Source organism: Geotrypetes seraphini, chromosome 1 (genome assembly GCF_902459505.1).
Source record: "Geotrypetes seraphini chromosome 1, aGeoSer1.1, whole genome shotgun sequence".
In the NCBI taxonomy this organism is placed as follows: domain Eukaryota; kingdom Metazoa; phylum Chordata; class Amphibia; order Gymnophiona; family Dermophiidae; genus Geotrypetes; species Geotrypetes seraphini.
Window position 1 is genome coordinate 225,330,776 of NC_047084.1, and position 24,688 is coordinate 225,355,463.

At 41.9% G+C, this 24,688-nt stretch overlaps 1 protein-coding gene across 1 annotated transcript in view; it reads left to right on the forward strand.

The window, feature by feature from the left end:
* Positions 1-24,115, forward strand: part of RPL9 (ribosomal protein L9) — a 49,520-nt gene extending 25,405 nt beyond the window's left edge. The window contains exons 6-8 of the mRNA XM_033947357.1: positions 15,171-15,251; positions 15,667-15,783; positions 23,982-24,115. Of these exons, the coding sequence (XP_033803248.1) occupies positions 15,171-15,251; positions 15,667-15,773 (188 nt within the window). The 3' untranslated portion in view covers positions 15,774-15,783; positions 23,982-24,115. The remainder of the gene's footprint in view (positions 1-15,170; positions 15,252-15,666; positions 15,784-23,981) is intronic.
* Positions 24,116-24,688: the final 573 nt, after the last annotated feature.

A 24,688-nucleotide genomic window follows, 5' to 3' on the forward strand; every position in this document is an offset into this window, starting at 1 on the left:
TCCTGAAAATGGCTGAGGACCATCTGTATGTAGGTATGAAGAGACTAGAGGAGAAAGAAAGAATAGAGGGGTCAGGGACTTGAAGCCTGTATTTTCTAGATTTGAATTCTAAAAATAGTATCTTTCTCTGTCACAATTTGGTTTTTGTTTGAAACAATGGCCCTTAATTGACAAGGGGGGCATGATTCTTGTGGCGACCTTTTTTTTTTTTTTTTTTAATTCTTTATTCATTTTTACACTCTCAATAAGTGAAACAGTAAAGAATACATTTTATACGTAAAACACTTAATATCCTTACATGACTTATAAAAGAGTTATAACCCTCCCCCACCCCACATTATCCATCAAGTTATCCATTAGTTATCATAGTTTATGATAAGTGCTCTATATCAACTATATCTTATCCACATATTAAACATTTATAAACCTTAAGAAACTGTTACATAATCCTTCCCTCCCTCTCAATCTCACAAGGAAGATAAGAATTCATGTAAAAACTTTATTCCCACCCTCCCCTTTCCCTGGATATGCAAATTAATACATCAATAAAAATCAAACTATAATGATTCTATAAAAGACATCAATGGGCCCCATATTAATTTGAAATTTTTTGTGTTCCCTGACAGATCAGCATTCCTTTTCTCTAATTTATAAATTAAACATAAATTTGCCCATCAAAATGTAAAGTTAAGTCGATCTCAATTTTTCCAGTTTTGTGTGATTAATTGTATAGCTGTACCCGTCATAATTAAAAAAGTCGTCTTTTATATTTATCTAAGGGATCTTTAACATATAATAGTGTACCACAAATCACAACTTCATAAGTCAAAGGGATCGCAACTTCTAAAATATTATTATGTCCCCAAATCAACTTCCAAAAATACTGAATCATAGGGCAATAAAACAGTAAGTGATCCAATGTCCCCATGTCTAGATGACAATGCCAGCATCTATTAGACTTTGAATTATCTAATTTATTCAATCTAACCGGGGTCCAAAAGGAACGATGTAACAAAAAAACCCAAGTTTGCTTCATAGATGCCGACGCTGTACATTTCATCCTCCAAGACCAAATCCGTGGCCATCGAGATACAAAAATGTACTGTTTAATCTCGATGCTCCAAATGCCTCTAAGAGCATTTTTGGGTTTCTTATGTACAAGTTTCAATATTAATTTATACCATCTGGCAGCTTGATGCCCAAGCATATCTGTCTTGGGACCCTTTGTTCTATTCAAGCACCTTTCGTTATATATTTTGAAAGTCCAGGGCTTTGCAGGATGCTCCCAAACATTGGGCTTAAGACGAGCACACCGTGAACCGAAAAAAAACCCACCACATCAAAATGTTTTTTGTTATATCCTCCACAGAACTCAGCCAATTCTTATTAAATTTAGTGTGTTGTGTCCTGAATGAAGTTAATGTAAAATGTTATAAATATTTCTCACATTGCAACACTACCTTGTGAAAATGAATTGTTGCTATGGGATAACGTGCAGAAGCAGACAATAGTTTGTAAACAGTCTCTTTATCAAAGTGATTTTCACTGCAGAAGACCAAATTCTGATAACTTTGTACTGCTAAAAGGTTACAGCAGTTGACGATTGTTGAAAGAGTTCCCACAGAAGTGTTGGAACAAAAACGGCCTTAATGTGCTACTATGCAAGATTCAAGCAACGGGCACTGTGGGATCGTAAGTCAGGCGGCAGACATTGATATGTTGTATGTGATCTTGTACTGGGCTGGAGGACACACTGAAAACTCAACAAACAACTTGCCAAATAGCAAGAGAAGCAGTGTCTTAAAAAGCGTTGTTCCCAAGAGTTAACTTTACACAACAAAGACGCGCACCTGAAAAGGTGCAAGCTGCTTTTGACCAAGTACTTGGAGCACAGCGTCAGCTTCATCTGGTTTATAGATAAAAAGATATTTACAGTAGCTCCGCCAATTAACACACAGAACGATCGCCTAAATGTGCCTTCAACAACACTGAAGCGTGAGATTAATGCCAAATGCTTACTGCAGACCCGCCCGACCTTAAGCCAATCAGTCATGGCTTTGGTCGCAATCTCAAAACTCTGATCCACAGATCTGTTCTTCATCGATCCTGGGGTTAAGATAAACGGTGCATGCTACTTGGACATCCTCTTGATGTTGCCAGCAATCCGTCGCATGTTGGGAAGTATGTAGAATCAGATTCAGACAAAGCCGAACTACTAAATGAATATTTTTGCTCGGTTTTCACCTGCGAGGCACCGGGGTCTGGTCCACAGTTGCAGGCAAAGCAAAGTTCAGAAGACCCGTTTCGGGATTTTGAGTTTACTTCCGGAGACATCTACGACGAATTATCAAGACTCAAGGTGAACAAAGCAATGGGGCCGGACATCTACATCCCAGGGTGCTCAGTGAGCTCAGGGACATCCTAGCGGAACCGTTATCAGTACTCTTCAATCTATCCCTGAGCACGGGAATAGTGCCCTTGGACTGGAAAACAGCTAACGTCGTTCCTCTGCACAAAAAGGGTTGCAGGACAGAAGCTGCGAATTACAGACCGGTGAGTCTCGCATCGGTAGTGAGTAAACTCATGGAAACACTCATCAAACGCAAATTAGACATGATACTAGACAAGGAGGAACTACGCAATCCCCACCAACATGGATTCACCAAGGGTAGGTCCTGTCAATCCAATCTCATCAGTTTCTTTGACTGGGTAACAAGGAAACTAGATATGGGGGAATCCCTGGATGTCGTGTACTTGGACTTCAGCAAAGCCTTTGATAGCGTCCCCCATCGCAGGCTATTGGGCAAGATGAGGTCGATGGGATTAGGTGAAACACTTACAGCATGGGTCCACGATTGGCTGAGTGGAAGACTTCAGAGGGTGGTAGTTAATGGTACCATCTCTAAAACATCGGAGGTGACCAGTGGGGTGCCACAGGGCTCGGTCTTGGGCCCGATCCTTTTCAACTTATTCGTAAGAGACATGACTCAGGGGCTTCAAGATAAAATAGCATTATTCGCCGATGATGCCAAACTATGTAACATTGTGAGTAATGGCAGTCCGTCTGACAGCATGACGCAAGACCTGGTTTTATTGGAGCTTTGGTCCTCGACCTGGCAGCTTAGCTTCAACGCTAACAAATGCAAGGTCATGCACCTGGGCAACAATAATCCGCGCAGAACGTACACATTAAATGGTGAAACCTTAGCAAGGATTACAGCAGAACGGGATTTGGGGGTGATCATCAGTGAAGACATGAAAACGGCCAATCAAGTGGAGAAGGCCTCATTCAGGGCTAGGCAAATGCTGGGTTGTATCCGGAGAAGCTTTGTTAGTCGGAAGCCCGACGTCCTAATGCCCTTGTACAGAACCATGGTGAGGCCTCATCTGGAGTACTGCGTACAATTCTGGAGGCCACATTACCGTAAAGATGTGCTGAGAGTCGAGTCGGTACAGCGAATGGCCACCAGGATGGTCTCGGGGCTTAAAGATCTATCATACGAAGAAAGGCTGAACGAATTGCAGCTATATTCTCTCGAAGAACGTAGGGAGAGAGGAGACATGATTGAGACGTTTAAGTATGTCACTGGTCGTATCGAGGTAGAAGATGATATTTTCCTTCTTAAAGGACCCTCCGCCACAAGAGGACACCCGCTGAAAATTAAGGGCGGGAAGTTTCATGGCGACACCAGGAAATACTTCTTCACCGAAAGAGTGGTTGACAGCTGGAATAAGCTCCCAGTGCAGGTGATCGAGGCCTGCAGCGTGCCGGATTTTAAGAACAGATGGGATGCTCATGTCTGATCTCTACGAGGGAAAGGTCATCAGAGAGCGATTAAATAGGGGGGTGGGTCAGTGGTGTGGGCAGACTCGATGGGCCTCGGCCTTTTTCTGCCATCACTTTCTATGTTTCTAATAATGCTTCAGCACATTGGGTAAAGGACACAGTAGAACTGATACATCAGGAGGCCCCGGACTTCATTGGTCCAGACCTCTGGCCTGTGAATTCACTGGACCTAAACCCAGTTGACTACCGGATCTGGGGGCTGATACAGGAACTCATCTACCAGATAATGATATCTGACGTTGAAGACCTTAAATAGCACCTCATCTCTTTGGGCTGCACTGAAGCGGAGTGTCATAAGTCTATAGATCAGTTGCAGCCAAAGCTTGAGAGCATGCCTTCGTGTAAAGGGTGCACACTTCGAATACCTGCTTTACTAAAACATTAATTTTGACTTTACATTTTTCTGCAAGGTACACCATTAAACGTTTTGATGGAAGAAGTGTGCTAGATATAATTTATTTAGATTTCAGCAAAGCCTTTGACACAGTACCTCATAGGAGGCTCTTGAACAAACTTGATTGGCTAAAGTTAAGACACAAAGTGGTGAACTGGATTAGAAACTGGTTGACGGACAGACTTCAGAAGGTGGTGATTAATAGAATTTGCTCGGAGGAAGGAAAGATGAGTAGTGGAGTACTTCAAGGGTCGGTGCTGGGGCCGATTCTGTTAAATGTTTGTGAGCGATATTGCCTAAGGGTTGCAAGGAAAAGTTTGCCTTTTTGCGGATATCAAGATTTGTAAGAGTGGATACCCCAGAGGGAGTGGAAAACGTGAAAAAGGATTTGCAGAAGTTGGAGGACTGGTCTAGTGCAGGAGTGTCCAACCTGTGGCCCCATGAAGTATTTTGTGCGGCCCCGCTCAAGGGCGATGCAGTGTTTTCCTCTGCTGTCCCAGCTGTTTACCATCTTGCCGGCTCCATCCTCTGTCTTGCTGCAGCGTTTGCATGTTTGTGCAGCCCGAGAAACTTTTTTTTTCAGTCAATGCGGCCCAGGGAAGTCAAAAGGTTTAGTGTCTCGCAACTAAAATTCATTGTGAATAAGTGCAGAGTGATGCCTATGAGGGGTAGAAATCCGAGGGGGATGTATGTGCTGGGAGATGAGAGGCTGATATGCACGGGTGGGGATAGTGACCTTGGGATGATGGTGTCCGAGGATATGAAGGTGACGAAGCAGTGTGACAAGGTAGTGGCTAGGCTGTATAGAGACCAGCATAACCAACAGAAGAAAGGAGTTATTGATGCCCTTATACTGGTCGTTGGTGAGGCCCCACTTGTAGAGTACTGTGTTTAGTTTTGGAGACCGCATCTGGCCAAGAATATAGTAATATAGTAAATGATGGCAGATAAAGACCTGAACGGTCCATCCTTTCTGCCCATTAATTCTCATTAAAAATACATGATTAAATTAGCTTGTCTCTTTTTTGATATTTCTGGGCCATAGACTAAAGTCCACTTGGTATTATCCTAGGTTCCAACTGCTGAAGTTGCCATCTAAGCTCACTCCAAAGACTTGAAGCGGTCCGGAGGAAAGCGATGAAAATGGTAGGGGATCTGCACCAAAAGAAGCTTGAGTGGAGACTAGAGGACCTTAACGTATACTCTGGAGGAGAGGAGGAACAGGGTGATATGATACAGATGTTTAAATATTTGAAAGGACCAAATTTTTTCCAGAGAAGGGAAATTAGTAAAACTAGAGGATATAAATTGAGTTTGAGGGGTGGTAAACTTATTAATGTTAGGAAATTCTTTTTCACAGAGAGGGTGGTGGGTGCCTGGAATGCCCTCCCAAGGAAGGTGGTGGAGAGGAAAACTGTGGTGGAATTCAAAAAAGCATGGGATGAACACAGAGGATCTTTAACTAGAATATGAATCGGCAAACTTTCACGGTCTGAATCCCACAATGGAACTAGCTTGGATAGGTTGGAGTGAGCTTCAACAGCAACTCCAGTAGTTTGAACCTAAGGGCAGTACCAGGTTGACTTCTAAGGTCTGTGGCCCAGAAAAAAGACAATCTAATCATGAAATTATAATGTGTGTAGTAGTTACAGGGCAGACTGGATGGACCATTCAAGTCTTTATCTGTTGTCATTTACTATGACAGCATCTGTATGTTCCTTCTTCCAAACATAATCTTTACTTTTCAGCAGGGAATATAGTAGGGCTGCCACCTCAGCATAGTTGTGCATAAATTCACGACAGAACCCTTTGAGCCCTAGAAATGATTGGAGTGATTTCTGATCTGTAGGAAGTGTTAAGTTCTGTAATCGGCTCTGTCCTCTGAGAACATGGTCAGTGATAACCCTTAGAAAAGAAACCTGTGATTTACACAACTGAGCCATGGCAGAATTAACCTTAAGACCAGCTTCTAAGAGAGCTGTGAAAATCTTATATGTACATAAGAAGTTGCCTCCGCTGGGGCAGACCAGAGGTCCATCCTGCCCAGCGGTCCGCTCCCGCGGCGGCCCATCAGGCCCACTGCCTGAACAGTGGTCTCTGACTAATTTTGTAATTTACCTCTAATCCTGTCCCTATAACCTTACCTCTACTCCTATCTGTACCCCTCAATCCCTTTGTCCTCCAGGTACCTGTCCAGACCTTCTTTGAAGCCCTGTAGCGTACTTCTGCCTATCACATCCTCCGGCAGCGCGTTCCGTGTATCCACCACCCTCTGGGTGAAAAAGAACTTCCTGGCGTTTGTTCTAAACCTTTCCCCTTTCAATTTCTCCGAGTGCCTCCTTGTATCTGTGGTTCCCCTTAGTTTGAGAAATCTGTCCCTATCCACTTTTTCTATGCCCTTCATGATCTTGAAGGTTTCTATCATGTCTCCCCTGAGTCGTCGCTTTTCCAGGGAGAAAAGCCCCAGCTTTTTCAGTCTGTAAGTATATGAGAGGTCCCCCATACCTTTTATTAGCTTAGTTGCTCTTCTCTGGACTCTCTCAAGTACCGCCATGTCCTTCTTGAGGTACGGCGACCAGTACTGGACACAGTACTCCAGGTGCGGGCGCACCATTGCACGATACAGTGGCAGGATGACTTCCTTCGTCCTGGTTGTGATACCTTTCTTAATGATACCAAACATTTTGTTCGCTTTCCTTGAGGCTGTGGCGCACTGCGCCGACGCCTTCAATGTTGCATCCACCATCACTCCCAGGTCTCTTTCAAGGTTGCTCACCCCTAGCGGTGATTCCCCCATCTTGTAAGTGTACAGACTCATTTTCAGCCTGGATTTAAAATATCATATTGTATCACATTTTATCTGCAGGATATCATTTTCACAGATCTTTTAGAAGCTGGTCTTAATTCTGCCAAGGTTCAGTTGTGTAAATCACAGGTTTCTTTTCTAGTGGTTATCATTGGCCAGATTCTCAGAGGATAGAGCTGATAACAGAACTTACCACAAGTTATAAGTACCTGGCAAAAAAACCAAATTGTAGCATTCCATGCCACCGATCCAGGGCAAGCAATGGCTTCCCTCCTATCTGTTTCAACAGCAGACTATGAACGTGTCCAAACCTTTTATAAAACCAGCTACACTAATCACTCTTGCCACATCCTCTGCCAACGCATTCCAGAGCTTAACTTTTCTCTGAGTGAAAAAATATTTCCTACTGTTGGTTTTAAAAATATTACTCTGAAATTTTGGACGTCGCCTAGTCTTTGTAAATCTTGATGCAGTAAAAAATCGATCCACTTGTACCTGTTCTACACCACTCAGGATTTTATAGACTTAAGTCATATGTCCCCTCAGCCTCTTTAGTCTTTCCTCATACAAGAGGAGTTCCATCCCCTTTATCATCTTGGTTGCTCTTCTTTAAACCTTTTCTAGTGCTGTTATATCTTTTTTGAGATGATGAGACCAGAACTGAACGCAGTACTCAAGGTGAGGTCACACCATGGAGCGATACAGAGGCATTATAATGTTCTTAGTCTTGTTTACCATCTCTTTTCTAATAATTCCTAGCATCTTATTTGCTTTCTTGGCCACTGCTGCACATTGGGTGCAAGGTTTCAGCGTATTATCCACAATTGACACCCAGATCTTTTTCTTGAGCACTTCTGACCCCCCCCCCCCCCCCCCCCCAAGATGGACCCTAGCATCCGGTAACTATGGATTATTCTTCCCAATGTGCATCCTTTGCATTTGTCCACATAAAATTTAATCTGCCATTTGGACACAGTGTTCCAATTTCCTAAGGTATTCCTGCAGTTTTTTTAATAAATAAGTTAAATAGCACTGGTCCCAGTACAGATCCCTGTGGCATAACACTATTTACCCTACTCCATTGAGAAAAATGGCCATTTAACTCCACCCTTTGTTTTCTGTCTAATTCTTAATCCACAATTCAACATTGCCTCCTATCCCATGACTCTCTTTGTCAAAAGCTTTCTGGAAATCTAGATACAATACATCAACCAGCTCACCTTTATCCACATATTTATTCACACCTTCAAAGAAGTCAAGCAGATTGGTGAGGCAAGACCTCCCTCTGCTGAACCCATGCTGACTCACTAAATCATGTTTGTCTACATGTTCCACAATGTTATTTTTTTTATAATTGTTTCCACTGTTTTGCCCAGCACTGAGGTCAGGCTTTACAGTCTGTAATTCCCCAGATCTCCCTTAGACCCCTTTTTAAAAATCGGCATAACATTGTCCACCCTCCAATCTTCAGGTACTACAGATGATTTTAGCAACAGGTTACAGATCACTATCAGATCAGCAATTTTATGTTTGGGTTCTTTTAATGCCCTGGGATTCATACCATCCAGTTCAGGTGATTTTTTTACTCTTTGTCAATTTGGCTTAGCACGTCTTCCAGGTTCATAGAAGTCATTCAATTCTTCTGGCTCATCAACCTTGCAAACCATTTCCAGTTCAGGAAGATTTTGTAAATCTTAAACATAAGAACATAAACATAAGAAGTTGCCTCCGCTGAGGCAGACCAGAGGTCCATCTCGCCCAGCGGTCCACTCCCGCGGTGGCCCATCAGGCCCATTGCCTGAGCAATGGTCTCAGACTATCCCTATAACCTACCGCTACTCTTATCTGTACCCCTCAATTCCTTTATCCTCTAGGAACCTATCCAAACCTTCTTTGAAGCCTTGTAACGTGCTCCGGCCTATCACAGCCTCCGGAAGCGCGTTCCATGTGTCCACCACCCTCTGGGTGAAAAAGAACTTTCTGGCATTTGTTTTAAACCTGTCTCCTTTCAATTTTTCCGAGTGTCCCCTTGTACTTGTGGTTCCCCATAATCTGAAAAATCTGTCCCTGTCTACTTTTTCTATACCCTTCAGGATCTTGAAGGTTTCTATCATGTCTCCTCTAAGTCTCCGCTTTTCCAGGGAGAACAGCCCCAGCTTTTTTAGTCTGTCAGTATATGAGAGGTTTTCCATACCTCTTATCAGTTTAGTTGCTCTTCTCTGGACTCCCTCAAGTACCGCCATGTCCTTTTTGAGGTACGGTGACCAATACTGGACACAGTACTCCAGATGCGGTCGCACCATTGCACGATACAGTGGCAGGATGACCGTAAAGACCTAAGCAAAAAATTCATTCAGTCTCTCCTCTATGGCCTTATCCTCCCTGAGATCACCTTTTACTTCTTGAACATTCAACGGTCCCCATGACCCTACAGCACCAGTAACAGTTGTGCTGCAGGACTCCTTGAAAATAGTGACATTGAAAGGATAGTGGAGGAAGCTGGCCCTTTGCCTTAACATAAATGAATGGTGCAAATGGGCTACTGATATTCTGATCCCTAGACCACAGTGAATCAGAATATCAGTAGCCCATTTGCACCATTCATTTATGTTAAGGCAAATGGCCAGCTTCCTCCACTATCCTTAGGAGTCCTGCAGCACAACTGTTACTGGTGCTGTAGGGTCAGTTTCAGGGTCTGCATTAACCTCCCTATCACTCTGGGTATTGCTCTGGCATGGCTGTTTCATCTTTTTTTTTTTCTGCATTCACCTCTTATTCTGTGGCCTGTTTACCTTTTTTTTTAACCCAGCTACAAACACTGCTGTTTGGTTTGGTTTCTCTCTAAATTAACTTATATGATTTATATGGTGGAGGTACAGAGAGGGAAAAATATGAAGTGCAGACCAGGGCACAGCGTTAATCTGACCCTGTGAGACCAGTTTAGTCTTTAACTATTTCAGCTCTGCCTTGGCCTCTTCTAATTGTTCATTAACAGATATGAATTTGTAGCTTGAACTATTTGTGTTCATTGCATTGATATTTCAATTTGTGCTTCAGCCAAGTCCTCGGTTAAGTGTTTACACTGAGTAACCAATTCTTTTTTTTTGTTGTTTTTTTTTTAATCTTTATTCATTTTCAAATATTTCAACAAGTGTATAATAGTCAAACAGAAAATCTTTAACTAATCACTTGATAATCGACATTTTCCCGTCTCTTGCAAATGAGTCCCCTATATATGCCCTAGATCAGGGGTGTCAAAGTCCCTCCTCGAGGGCCGCAATCCAGTTGGGTTTTCAGAATTTCCCCAATGAATATGAATGAGATCTATTTGCATGCATTGCTTTCATTTTATGCTAATAGATCTCATGCATATTCATTGGGGAAATCCTGAAAACACGACTGGATTGCGGCCCTCAAGGACTGACTTTGACACCCGTGCCCTAGATGAAAAGACACTTTCTTTTATTTGTTTCTTGTATTTTCTGAATTTTTGATAATGGTTTACCATTTGTCTTTGAATTTCATACCATTGGCCCTGAGGAGACTGACCTTCATATGGTCCACCCCATTTCTCAAAATATTTCTATACAATTGCTGTCGGTTAAAATCAAATGCATCCATATTTGAGGCTGCAGAAAACTGTATTGGTACTGGGGCCGGACTCTTTGATTTATTTTGCTTTATATATGGACCTATCTTAAGTGCGTTACTTGTAGAAATGCTCCCTTTTATGAAGAGAGATTGGAGTGACGGGCAGAAAGAATGGTGATAAGCACATTTGAGACCATGCTTAGACCCACATTTTTAACAAAAAGAGTGCTACATGGAACATACAACCTCTCACTCTGTCTATGCAGTATACAAGGGGGGTGCTGAAAAGTTCGCAACCCAACCAAGAAGGGAATGACATGGAGCCATTAAACTTATTTTATTACACACATTCATCTCTTAAGTTCAACACAATTGTGTCTGAAGTTTCTGTAACCCTTCCAAAATGTCTGGTCACTGAAATACTGCTCTACTGCTGCAATTGCCTCTGAATCCCTCAAATTATCATCCATCTACCTTTTTAAGGTTTGGAAATGGAAAATAGTCAGATGGAGCAAGGTCTGGTGAGTAGGGTGGATGGTCTATGCACTGAAACTCCAACTGTGTCAAAAAATCCATTGTTTTGCCAACTCCATTTTGCCAGCCTTGTGAGCAGGTGCATTACCTTTCAAAAAGAGAACTCCTTTCTACAGCTCCCCTCTCACTTTATTTTTTTTTTTCTTTCAATGTCTACTTCAATCAGCACAGTAAGTTACAGTAGTATTCTGCATTAACTGTAGAGGTGACGTCGAATTTGTCCCTTAATGTTTGCATCATGCATTCATGGATTTCCTTTGGAGTTTCCTTCTGCAAGAGTTCCACACTTGAAAATTCCTCACTTTTTGTTGATGTGGTTCAATTAATCTGAAATAATGTCAAAACATAGCATTACAATTCTGTAAATTGGCGTTTGCAAAATAAAATAACTCTTTTCAGCTTCAGTGGCAAAATAACACTCAGAATCTAGGAAATTGGTTGGGCTGAGAACTTTTTCAGCAGCCCCTTGTACATCATACCTAGTGCATGCAACAAAAAACTAGTTATGTAAATTCTTACCTAGCAGCCTCTTGAGGAACCAAGACGAGCCCCCAAATGTAATGTTTTGAGTTTTTGTATGCTGTCAAGGTTCATCTCCCTTGAACCCTTTCTCAGAGAACAGAATGCTTTATAGCAGTGGAATTCTATCCATGTCTTTGACATCTACAATTGGGTCAGTATTTCAGGATGCAACTTATATGTGTGAAACAGTTGCATTGAGTGGATGTGGTGTGCATGCATTCTCAAGGATGTCCTGAAAATCTGACTTCAGCTGGGGATGAATACCACTGTTCTAAAGCACTAAGGCTCCAGTAGGTGGTGAAGATAGACAGGAAAATAAAAATAATAATGAAAAGGATTGTTGAGACAAAGTGTCAAGTTAGCATCTCAGTAAACTACCGGGTTAGCCAACCATCTGGACTCAGGCGTGGGTGCCAGCTGCTCGGATCTGGTGAGAATGCTGTGGAAGCAAAAGTCATAGCCCTTGAGAGAGTATCATATTCATTGAGCAGTGATTTATTCTGATCCAAAGGCCTCTACACTATCCTCATCCTTCTCGATCTGTCTGCGCCTTTGATATTGTTGATCACCACCTACTCCTTGATACGCTGTTCTTGTTGGGATTCCAGGGTTCTGCCCTCTCCTGGGTTTCTTATCTCCCATTGCACCTTTGCCCAATGGTGGTTCCTCCTCCACAGCCTTCCTGCTATCAATCAGTGTACCTTAATCTACTTTTGCTCACTTGGAGTGGTGATCTCCTCCCATGGCTTTCAGTATCGCCTCTGTGCTGATGACTCCCAGATCTACCTCTCTGTACCAAATATATCTACTGAAACCCAGACCAAAGTCTTGTCCTGCCTATCTGACATTGCCACCTGGATGTCTCATCGCTATTTAAAATTGAATATGGCTAAAACAGTGTTGCTCATCTTCCCGCCTACACCTGCTTCTCCACTAGTGCTGCCCGATTCACGATTCGAATCTATTTACCCCGCCAAAAAATCGGCCTCCCGATTCATTGACTGACCCTCCCCACTCGCCCTCTAAAGCAGGAGCAGCAGCGCTGCCTTTTGCTGGCTTGCCGCTCCTGCTTTAGAGGGCGAGTGAGGAGGGTCAGTCAGGAAGTGGCTTACCTGCTGCTGTGCTCTCCGTCTTCCCCCTGGCCTCTAGAATCAATCTCCCTAACTTCAGCAGCCTGCAATAAGATCGCTGGCACTAGCGATCTTTGCAAGCTGCTGAATGGCTTCGGAGCGTCTTCTCTCTGCCGCGGTCCCACCCCTTCTCTGACGTCAGAGATTTGAAACGTGTATCCTGTCAGAGCTGGTGTTAGACCGCAAATGTGAGCTAGGATTTAAGAGAGAGGAAAAGTCTTTTTGTTTGTTTATTTTGCTTACACCACAGTGCCAGTGTGGTTAGGAGAAGGCAAAGGGGGTGAAAAAAAAACACCCAATGGGCAGGAAAATCGAATCGAAAAACCAATTCAGTAGGCTGAATCGAATCGAAATTTTTTTTTCCTGAATCGGGCACCACTACTTTCCACTTCCCTTGTTCTCTGTCTCTGTGGACAACACTCTCATCCTTCCTGTTTTGTCTGCTCTTAATCTCGGGGTCATCTTCAATTCCTCTCGCCTTCACCACCCAGATGCAACATGTCGCTTAAACCTGCCGCTTCTTCCTCTATATTATTACCAAAATTCGACCCTTCTTCTCTGAGCACACTACCAAAACACTTATCCACGCCCTCATCACCTCGCACTTAGACTACTGCAACTCGCTACTCTTAGGCCTTCCGCTTAGCCATCTCAGTCCCCTCCAAACCATCCAGAATTTGGCTGCACGACTCATATTCCGGGAGAGCCGCTTTACTCGCATTACTCCTTTCCTAAATTTGCTTCATTGGCTTCCCATCCGTTTCTGAATACACTTCAAACTTCTCTTACTGACCTACAAATGCACTCACTCAGCTACCTCTCACTATCTTTATTCACTTATCTCCCCCTATGATCCTCCCCCCTCCTCCCATGAGCTCTGCTTAGCTGGTAAGTCCCTCCTATCTGAGCCCTTCTCTTCAACTGCCAACTCCAGACTCCGTCCCTTCTGCCTTGCTGCACCTTATGCTTGGAACAAGCTGCCCGATTCCCTATGGCGGGCTCCTTCTCTGGCAGTGTTAAAGGCCTGTTTAAAAGCCCACCTCTTTGAGAATGCTTTCAACTCCTAACTCCTCTCACCTTGAGTTCTGCTTCCCCTACCCTCTGTCATGTCTTCTCTGTCCAAGTTAGAGTGTAGGCTCTTATGAGCAGGGACAGTCTATAAATGTCAAAATGGGTGACGGGTCAAAAGCGCACGAGGACAAAGGCACGCGGACAACTAAGCGCAGGGCTTAATCGTGCCAAAGAAAACACGTATTTTAAAGGGCTTTGAAGAGGGGTGTGGGGGGTAACCCCCCCACTCTACTTAATAGGGATTGCGCTGCCTCACGCTGCCATGTTGGGGGGTGTAACCCCCCACATTATACTGAAAACTTAACTTTTTCCCTAAAAAACAGGGAAAAAGTTAAGTTTCCAGTAAAATGAGGGGGGTTACAACCCCCCAAACCCCTCACAACGCTGGCCAGCGCGATCTCTAAGTAAAGTGGGGGGGTTCCATTGAATGGCTGGCCAGACGGATGGACGGGCTTGGCACCCGTCCGTCCGGCCAACGATTTAAAGGTAGGAGGGGGGGATTGGGGTGGGGGGATCGAGGGGTCAGTGGGGGGGGGGGGTGATTCAAGGGCAGGAGGGCCTGGGATCCCTCCGGCCTGTATTTTAGTGGGGGGGGAGGGGGTGTCGCTGGGCCAGGAGGGCTTGGGCTCCCTCTTGCCCTGATTATTGTAGGGGGGGGATGGATTCTGTAACCGGTGTTCTTTTTGAGACACCGGTTACAGAATCCAGCTTTTAGGCGAAGGACTGGCTCCTCCTTCACCTAAAAGCCCTTGTTTTGGACGTTTGGGACTTAGGCTTTTTTTAGGTTGATTATATGGTGTAAGTTTATACGTAGTGGTGGTCTGGGCGTTTAAACAGCTGAACGTAGAGGCAGGCCATTATAAAAAAAAAACCCTACTTTTTTTGCCTCCACGTGTTTAAGAATTCAGTACTTCATTTTAACTAAGGCTGCACTTTGATGTTTAATTGTGTGCAGCTGACTTTTGCTCACCCATACACACGCTCAGTCGGGGATGATAAATCAGCATCCCTTCTATGTCCATCCCTGTATAAGTAATATGTGGAATATCTTTTGTTCTTTCATTTGTATGACACTGTTTTTGATTAAAAATCAATAAAGAATTTAAAAAAAAACAAACCAAAAAACAACATGTAAAAGGTAGGATTATTCAGTAGCGGTGGTGGTGGTCTATAATACTACAGCATAATATTTTATTTAGAGAACATAGATATAAATTTAATTGTGATTTATAGTCTCTGATATGTGTGGGGTTTTTTTTCTTTTATATCTACTAGGTGTCGTCTGCTCATTGTCTCAAGCCCAGAAGGATGAACTGATTCTTGAAGGCAATGACATTGAATTAGTATCAAATTCAGGTGTGTGTAGCCATAATCTCTGAATGGATATGCTATATTACAGAAAATAGTGGATGGTTTTAATGTTGGGACTGGTGAAATGGGGGTTTGAAAATATCTTTTTTATTGTCCTAGGTTTGTTTCTATTCAGTTGTTTCTGAAACTGGCTTCTATTTATCTTCGCATCATGAAGCAGTATTGTATGTCAGTTATTGTGGGTTTTAAATTCAATGGGAAAAAAACATCAACAGTAAACTGAGGCTTTACCAAACATATCAGATAGTGTAGGGATAGTATAATTAAAACTCTTTGAAAGATTTGCTTGGAAGCTAAAGAAGTTCATAGAAGAAAAGACTTGTTTGTGCATGCTACTCGTGAAAAAACAGATGATGGTGTTTTCTAACTGTACTGTTGACCACTTTTCATTGTCCCACAGCTGCCTTGATCCAGCAAGCTACTACTGTCAAGAATAAGGATATCAGAAAATTCTTGGATGGTATCTATGTCTCTGAGAAGGGGACAGTTCAGCAGGTTGAAGAATGAAGAGCAGGAGGTTGGTTTTCTGGAATATCTTGAGTCTTGTTTATTATGTTGAATTATGAAAAGGCCACTAATTTTGAGCCAATTAGGTAACCTGTTGTCAGAAGAATTTACTTATCTGGATTGCTGGCACTGCTGTTTTTGTGCTGGTTCTTCAATTATAATTCCATACTGTAATTAAAAGCAACTCAAATCATACACTAGTGTCTACCTAAATATTCTATTACTCATCCAAACTTTAAATTTATGAAAACAAAAAACCTCCTTTGGGTGAAACAAACAGAACTCAAATTACCTAGATATGTTAAGGACAATAGTATTTTATTGGACATGTGGAAAACTTTGAAATTTACAGTTGCTGTACCATGCAACCGCAAATAAACACAATACAGAAATCCTTCGCTATCATGAGAAATCTCAGACAAATTTGGAAATTCTTTGAAAGAACACAATTCCAGCTTATAGTACAATCCCTAATCCTAGGACTACTGGACTATTGCAACATCCTCTACCTCCCATGCCCAACCTTTATGACCAAACAACTACAAACAATCCAAAATACAGCTTTAAGACTCATCTACTCATTGAGAAAACATGACCATATCACAGAAGCCTACATCAACTCACATTGGCTACCAATCCAAGAAAGAATACAATTCAAATTCTACTGCATGTTATTTAAAACTCTTAACGGAGACAGCCCATCCTACCTGAACAACCGCCTCATCCCAGCATCCACAACCAGACACAGAAAAACACACTCCCCATTCATTCCCCCCCACCCCCCCCGATCAAAGAAGTAAAACGATCAAAACTACACTACGGCCTCCTAGCCACTCAAGCAGCAAGACTGGACAACCGGATCTCCAACCTTCTGATGTCCACCCCAGACTACAAGATATTCAGAAAAGAACTAAAAACTATACTTTTCAAGAAATTCCTAAAACAGCCCTAACCTCATGTACTCTCAACAACACTAAAATAGACAAAGGATCTACCCTTTGCTATCATAGAAAGGACAATTGTAGTTTATAAATCTTCTGTTAAGCCTCCCTGTTCTTAACTACCAAAGAAATATCAAAAGATCTACTCTCTACCACTCTAGCAAATCTATTGTTTTCCCATTGTAACCCTGTTTATAAATCTTTTGCCGCCTTGAACCGCAAGGTAATGGCGAAATAGAAATCCCTAATGTAATGTAATATTCCAATAGAGAAATCTACTTTTCAGTCCTTATGGCTAAACTCCAAGATTCAAATAGGCGGATCTGGGATCTTCTGGAAGCATTGGATGCAGGCAAGTATTCATACATTAGATGATGTTATATCTAATGGGAAACTGCTTGATTTTTCACGACTGCAACAATCATTCGGTATTTTAAAGTCTCAAAATTATAGGTGGTTGCAGTTAAAGCAGGCCATTCAGAGTGGGTTTCCTGATTGGCGAAACTTAAAAACTCAGCTTGCAGATCCTATGCTTCTAGACAGATTTTTTTCAGGACATCAGGCCGCCCGGTGGTATAAATTAATATCTGAATTCCTGAATAAAAGAATCTACCTCACTTTCTTTATAGAATTATTCTGGCACATTACTCTGTTTTCTTTTCACGAAATCTACCACAATGACCAAGGTTCTCAAATTCAAGGACACAAACTTCCAAGACATGGGAGACTTCGTTCACCAGGCGCTACAAAGCCAAGCAGACACCGACAGCGTGGAAGAAATGTGGTCAACTTTGAAAGCCACCATACAGGAAGCAACAAACCGCTATGTTAAATCAGTAAACAAACGGAGTAGGAACAGCAAGCCACAGTGGTTCTCTACAGAGATCTCGGACCTCATCAAAGAAAAGAAAAAAGCATTCATCTCTTACAAACAATCAGGGACACAGGACTTTAGAGTAGAATATCTGGCCAAGTCAAGAGCCGAAAAGCAGCAGTTAGGGAGGCCAAATTCCACATGGAGGAGTCTCTAGCAAAGAACATCCAGAAAGGAGATAAATCTTTCTTCAGGTATATCAGTGACAGAAATAAGAACTCGGGCTGGATAGTACGTCTCAGAAAACCAGACGGAGACTATGTAGAAACGGACTCGGAAAAAGCCCAACTGTTAAATGAATACTTCTGCTCAGTCTTCACCCAAGAGGCGCCGGGAATCGGTCCTCAGCCACAGACAAGGGTTAAATCAATTGACCCGTTTAGAAATTTCAAGTTTACACCCAGCAGCGTCTACTGCGAGCTGTCAAAAATCAAGGTCAACAAGGCAATGGGGCCTGACAACCTACACCCTAGGGTGCTCAGGGAGCTGGGTGATGTCTTGGCGGAACCGCTATTCGCGCTCTTCCAATCTCTCTCTTAGTACAGGTAACGTCCCGATGGACTGGAAGACGGCTAACATCATTCCACTCCACAAGAAAGGCTCCAGGATGGAGATGGCAAATTACAGACCAGTGAGTCTCACATCAATAGTGAGCAAACTAATGGAAATCCTAATCAAACACCAAGTGGATAGGATCATGGACGAGGAGAATCTACGTGATCCCCGCCAACATGGATTTAATAAGGGGAGATCCTGCCAATCCAACCTGATCAGCTTCTTTGACTGGGTGACGAGGAAGCTGGATGTTGGTGAGTCCCTGGACATCGTCTACCTTGATTTCAGCAAAGCATTTGATAGCGTACCACACCGCAGGTTGCTGAGCAAGATGAGTTCTTTAGGTTTGGGCGACACATTGACCAAATGGGTTGGGAACTGGCTTGGAGGTAGGCTTCAGGGGGTAGTGGTGAATGGCACCCCCTCCGAAATGTCAGAGGTGATAAGTGGAGTGCCACAGAGCTCCGTCCTGGGCCCGATCTTGTTCAACATCTATATAAGAGACTTGGCAGAAGGGCTCTGAGGTAGAATAACATTATTCGCCGATGATGCCAAACTAAGCAATGTAGTGAGCAAAAGCACAACAGACAAAAATTCAATGGCAGACGATATGATGCATGACCTACTTCTACTGGAGCGCTGGTCTAGGTCCTGGCAACTCAGTTTCAATGCCAAAAAATGCAAAGTCATGCCCCTGGGAAGCCGAAATCCATGCAAGATTTACACCCTAAATGGCAAGATCTTGACAAGAACTGAAGCAGAAAGAGACTTGGGGGTGATTGTCAGGGAAGACATGAAGTCTGCAAATCAAGTAGAGCAGGCTTCATCCAAAGCAAGGCAAATCATAGGCTGCATACGCAGGAGTTTCGTCAGCCGTAAACCTGAAGTCATTATTCCACTGTATAGATCCATGGTGAGACCGCACCTAGAGTACTGTGTGCAATTCTGGAGGCCACATTACCGCAAGGATGTGCTGAGACTGGAATCGGTCCAGAGAATGGCCACCAGGATGGTCTCGGGACTCAAGGAGCTCCCATACGAGGAGCGGTTAGGGAAGCTGCAGCTCTACTCACTCGAATGTAGAGAGAGGGGAGATATGATCGAGACATTCAAGTATCTCACGGGCCGCATCGAGGTGGAAGAGGATATCTTCTTTTTCAAGGGTCCCGCGGCAACAAGGGGGCATCAGTGGAAAATCAGGGGCGGGAAACTGCACGGTGACACTAGGAAGTTCTTCTTCACCGAAAGGGTGGTTGATCGCTGGAATAGTCTTCCACTTCAGGTTATTAAGGCCAGCAGCGTGCCAGATTTTAAGGCCAGATGGGACAGACATGTGGGATCTATCCGCAAAGATAGATAGGGAGGGTCATTGGAGTGGGCAGACTTGATGGGCCGTGGCCCTTATCTGCCGTCTATTTCTATGTTTCTATGTTATGTTAGTCATGCACCTCTTTTAAATAGGTTCTCAACCTAGATCTTGGGGTTACAGCTAACCAATCAAGTTTCAAGATACTGAATGCTCTGCCTCTGATATGCAGATCTATTTCATGCATATTCTTGCTCTTCATTGTGGATAACAGGTACTTTAGTAAAAGATGTAAACGAGTTTCATGGAGCTGCATCATGGCTTGCCTCCCTTTCTCTCAGGATCATTTTTGGTATATTATGCTAAAGCAATGGATCTCATCAGAGTCCTTTGGACACATCAAACCTGTTAGGATTTCAAGATCTATATGTACAGAAAATATAATGCAAACAATATAACGACAACCATTTTCTAAATGCTATTCAGTCATTAATGAAAATAGCTGCTCTTAGGCAAAATGTATGTTCTAATGTTCATTAGTTTTTTTTAATAAGATTTTTTAAAGGTTTTGATGTTTAAATATAAAATATTTAGGCATCTCACCTTAAGTCAAATTTGACTTTTAAAATGGGACATTTTTGCCATCATGTGTGTTTCAGCTGCACTGGAGCAAGTAGAAGCTAAGCTATGTTGCATTAACTAGTTCCACAGTGTGCTACTAATGCTGATAAAATAAGGATTTGTTTCCTCAGTGGAAATGGAATTGATACCATGTTCTTTATTTTTCTTAATTTCATTTAGTTTTGAATTATTGTTCCTTAGGATTCAGTGCACTAGAATATACCTACTTTTGATTACATCTGGCATTTAATTTCATAAGTGCTTAGCTCTCTTGCACACTCGGAACATTTGCCATGTAGTGAACCTTTTGACTGATAGATTTGTGGATTATTTTGAAACTCATATCAATATACTGCTTCCGGGGAATAATTCTTGATATTTAACCTTTGCTTTTGGGTCATTCCAAGTCAAGTGGTCTAGGGTTCCCCACCTTAACCATCATGAATTTTGATGAAACTATGTGCTGAATCTTAAATGACCCAAACAAAGTCTGGTAAAGTTGTAAGATCCGCCAGTGGAATATTTGTGGAGATATAGCTCTTTGATACCATACCATGACCATATACAGTATCCCTGTGTGTCAGATGATAGTGTTGTTAATCCTGTTGATGGTATGTGTACCCTGATTTCTCTGATTTGTGCGCAAGGTTGGCTGCCTGTAGGTCTAATTTGTTTATTGTAATTAGTTAGAGCTCTGACAATGGACAATAGTGTTGACAAGTTCTTAGTTTTATTGATTCTTTCTGAGTAATATTTCTTTTTTTGCTAAATTGATCTTATGTTTATAGAACTTAGCAAGCACTGAATAATTGTGAACTGTGGTTATGTTTTTGTTACCTTGCCATATTTTTTTGAATGTGGCAAGTTCTTCTGTATACCAGGGGTTACGTTGCTTACGGGCTGATAGAATATGTGTAGTGAGGGGTGCAAGTTCATCGTGGAGAGTCTGGAGAGATTTATTCCAGTGTTCAATTTGAATGTCCATGGAACAGTTTGTATGATCCTTGGCATTATATTGAAAGGTAAAAGTAATGGATGTTGCATCTATTTTACTGAGATCACGGCAAGTTATTTTTTTGTTAGTGAGAGGTTCTTTTATATTTTTAAAGTGATTGTGAATGTAATGAGAGAATGATCTGACCAGGGGACAGATGTATACGCAGTTGGAGAGATGACCTGGCCATTGGAATCAGAGGAGAGGACCATGTCTAATATGTGCCCTCCTTTATGGGTTGGTTTTGTTATTTGGGGGGTTAGTTGAAGATCATCAAAAAGCGTGGTAAGTTCTTTTGTAAAGGAATTTATTTGTATCATCGAAGTGAATGTTGAAGTCGCTGAGGATAATTGGATTATTTGTAGTTGTGCAAAAATCAATTATTAAGGATTGTAGGATGGCTATGTTGTCACTACAGACTTGGGGATGGGGTGAGGTAGAGTAGTAGAAAACCAACTGAAGGATTGGAAGTTAGTTTAAATTGTAAGAATTCTAGGGGTGATTTGTTGGAGAACTGTTCCAGGTTGATGGCCAGATGTGTCCGATAGATTACTGTTAGTCCTCCGCCTTATTTTCCTACACGATTGCTCTGTTTATACTCCAGTAGGCTGCTATACGCAAGGTATGCTTCCTCTCCATTAGATAACCATGTTTCTGTGATGCAGAGTAGATCTAGATTTTTTGGATGATATCTTTTAAAAGGTGGTGTTTTGACTTTATAGATCGTGAGTTTAAAAGACCTATGTTAATGACTGACTGAGTGCTGGAATGATTGTTCAGTACGGGTAACAGCTGTACTGAGAGGGTCTCAAATGTGAGGAGTTGAGTAGGGGTAGTGGCCTCCTCTCCCATATTACTGGGGTGCTGTTCATAGTGCAGAGGGAGAAAAGAAAGTAAGATACAAGAAGAAATAATAGAGGGCATATGATTCATACTTTCTGGTTCCGATTATGTGCACTCTCAGGGTGCACACTTGATAAATGGATAAAGTTGTTGAAATGATAAGTTGACCCATAAAGTATGGAAGGTAGGACTGGAGAGTATAAAGGAGTGTGTGAGAATAATACGGTTTAGGTGCTATAAGAGTAAAATTATTCAATTGGGTTTCTAGAGAAGAAATGAGATGTGGGTGGTAAAGATAATAGAGGGTTACAAAGAATAAGCTTGGTAGAGTCTAGATGATGGCCATCTGGAGGTCAGTTCCCCAGCATTCTGTGGCAACAGACAGAAGAGATGATGGAAGCTTGAAGGTCAGATCGCAGAGGACCACCAGGGATTTAAAAGGTATGTGGGGGAGGGAGATGAAAATTGTTTAAGTTGGCTGGGGCAGGAGATGGGAGGTGTCACTTCTGTCCCGGCCCACCACTGGACCAGGTCTTACGACAGGCCTGGCAGAGGCCTGCAACAGGTTTGGAAGGGGGCAGTTTAGCGCTGACTCAAATATAAACTGAGACCCATTTTTTTGGCCCAAAAATCTCAGTTTATATTTTGAGTATATATGGTACCTGTTTTTTGATGTTTTTCAAAGTCCCAAAATTTAAAGTGAAATTGTAAAATAATGAGATTAACTTATAAGTTGAAATTGTATATTTGAGAACAGTCATGTCACAAAATAATAGACAAAATTTTACAAGGAATAGCTTCATTATCACAGGAGCCGCAGAAGGCTAAATTGGCTTCCAGTCGGCCATCGCATCTTTTTTAAAATAATGTTGCTTATATTTAAAACTTTAGTATTCAATGAACCCCAATTTATATCAAGATTACCACCACATTAATACCACATAATACTCTACGCCCACTTAGGTCTTCAAGCCAAAATTTACTTTCAATTCCATCTTTGAAAATAATAGGCACGAGACAATCGGACATGTTTTCTGTGATGGGCCCTCAATGGTGGAACTCTTTGCCACAATACATTAGAAATGAGAAATATCTTTTTAATGACGCGTTTAATACTTAAACCTCCAATAAAAATCTCAAAATGTACCAAAGTTTTAACTACCCCTTTCCCTTTTGTTTTTTCCTTCTTGTTCTTTCTACTAAGATAAAAATTGTAACTATTCCTCTTTCCCTCCCTACTCATGTATGTAATATATGAAGGAATTTTGTTAATGTTTGCCCTTTTGTAATATACCCTATTTTTAATTTTGTTCATCGCTTAGTAATTCTAATAAGCGATTCATCAAATACTAATAAACTTGAACTTAAATTTTGATATTTTTAGCACATCCATTTTTTTAGCCCATTTTGAGGCTTTTTACGTATGTCAGTTTCAAAAAATTATAATCTGCATTAATTCCATTGAATAGATCATAAAAATCTGTATAAGACTGACAAGTTTTATTTGTTTTGCTTATATAACCAAGGAAATATTTTGACTGAAAGTTACCAGAATTTTACAGGGATATTGTACATGGTCACAGTATGGTATCAAACAAAAAGCTTTATCTCCACAAGTATTCCACTGGCAAAACTTAAACTTTACCGAATTTAGTTTGAGTCATGTAAGATTCAGCATACAAAGTTTCATCAAAATCCGTGATCTTGAAGTGGGGCACTTTTCTAAAATTAGACCACTTAACATGGAATGACCCTTATAGGGGAGAGTGTGGCACAGTGGTTAAAGTTACAGCCTCAGCACCCTGAGGTTGTGAGTTCAAACCTTCATTGCTCCTTGTGACCCTGGGCAAGTCACTTAATCCCCCCATTGCTCCAGGTACATTAGACAGATTGTGAGCCTGCCAGGAAAGATGGGGAAAAATGCTTGAGTACCTGAATAAAGTCATATAAACAGTTCTAAGCTCCCCTGGGAGAACGGTATAGAAAATTGAATAAATAAATAAAATACCAAATTAATAAATCAAAAACATCAATTCAGCATGTGTTTTTTTTTTTGTTTTCTTTTTTTCTACAGCTGTATCTTGAAACTTGCAGACATGGGACAAGATATTTGTACATACTGATGGGAAAAAACAGATGCTGCTTATACTTTTAAAAGTCCTATATAAAACACTGCTCAGGTGTTAAATAAAATAAGTTTTGACATCACCTTCAGTGCTTAGGTTTTATTATTTAACCACTAGGCTTTGCTCCACCTTGCCCTTCACCCGTGCAGCTATGGTGTAATTAGTGATTTCTTACTGACAGATCTGGAAAGGGGGCTGAATGCTGCTGTGCTGCCTGCAGAGTTCATAGCTTCTGTGAAATCTTTGCTCCTCTCATCTGCTCTCTAGGTCTGGAGATTAAATCTATATAATATTTATTTAGTTTTATTGGGATTTATCAACTGCCTTTATAAAGAGATTCACCCATGGGTTCAGCTGACTATCAGAACCCTTAACCTTGGGGGTGGGGGAGAACATTTTTTGATGGATCATTTTTACATAAAAGAAAGTAAATCAGAAAAGTGACTTTGGAATCCAGTCTCAATTTCTTGGCTTATATAAAATAAGCAGAATCAAATTGCTTAACAGAGAGGAAAGAAAGACCAGATAAGGCATTGTAAATAACTTTGCCCTTCTTTTTCTAAGCCACAGAAGTGAGTGCCATGTGGCAAACGCTCAAGACATCCATTCAATTCCTGTGGGCTAGAGCATTTAACATATCGTCCCATGCTATCAA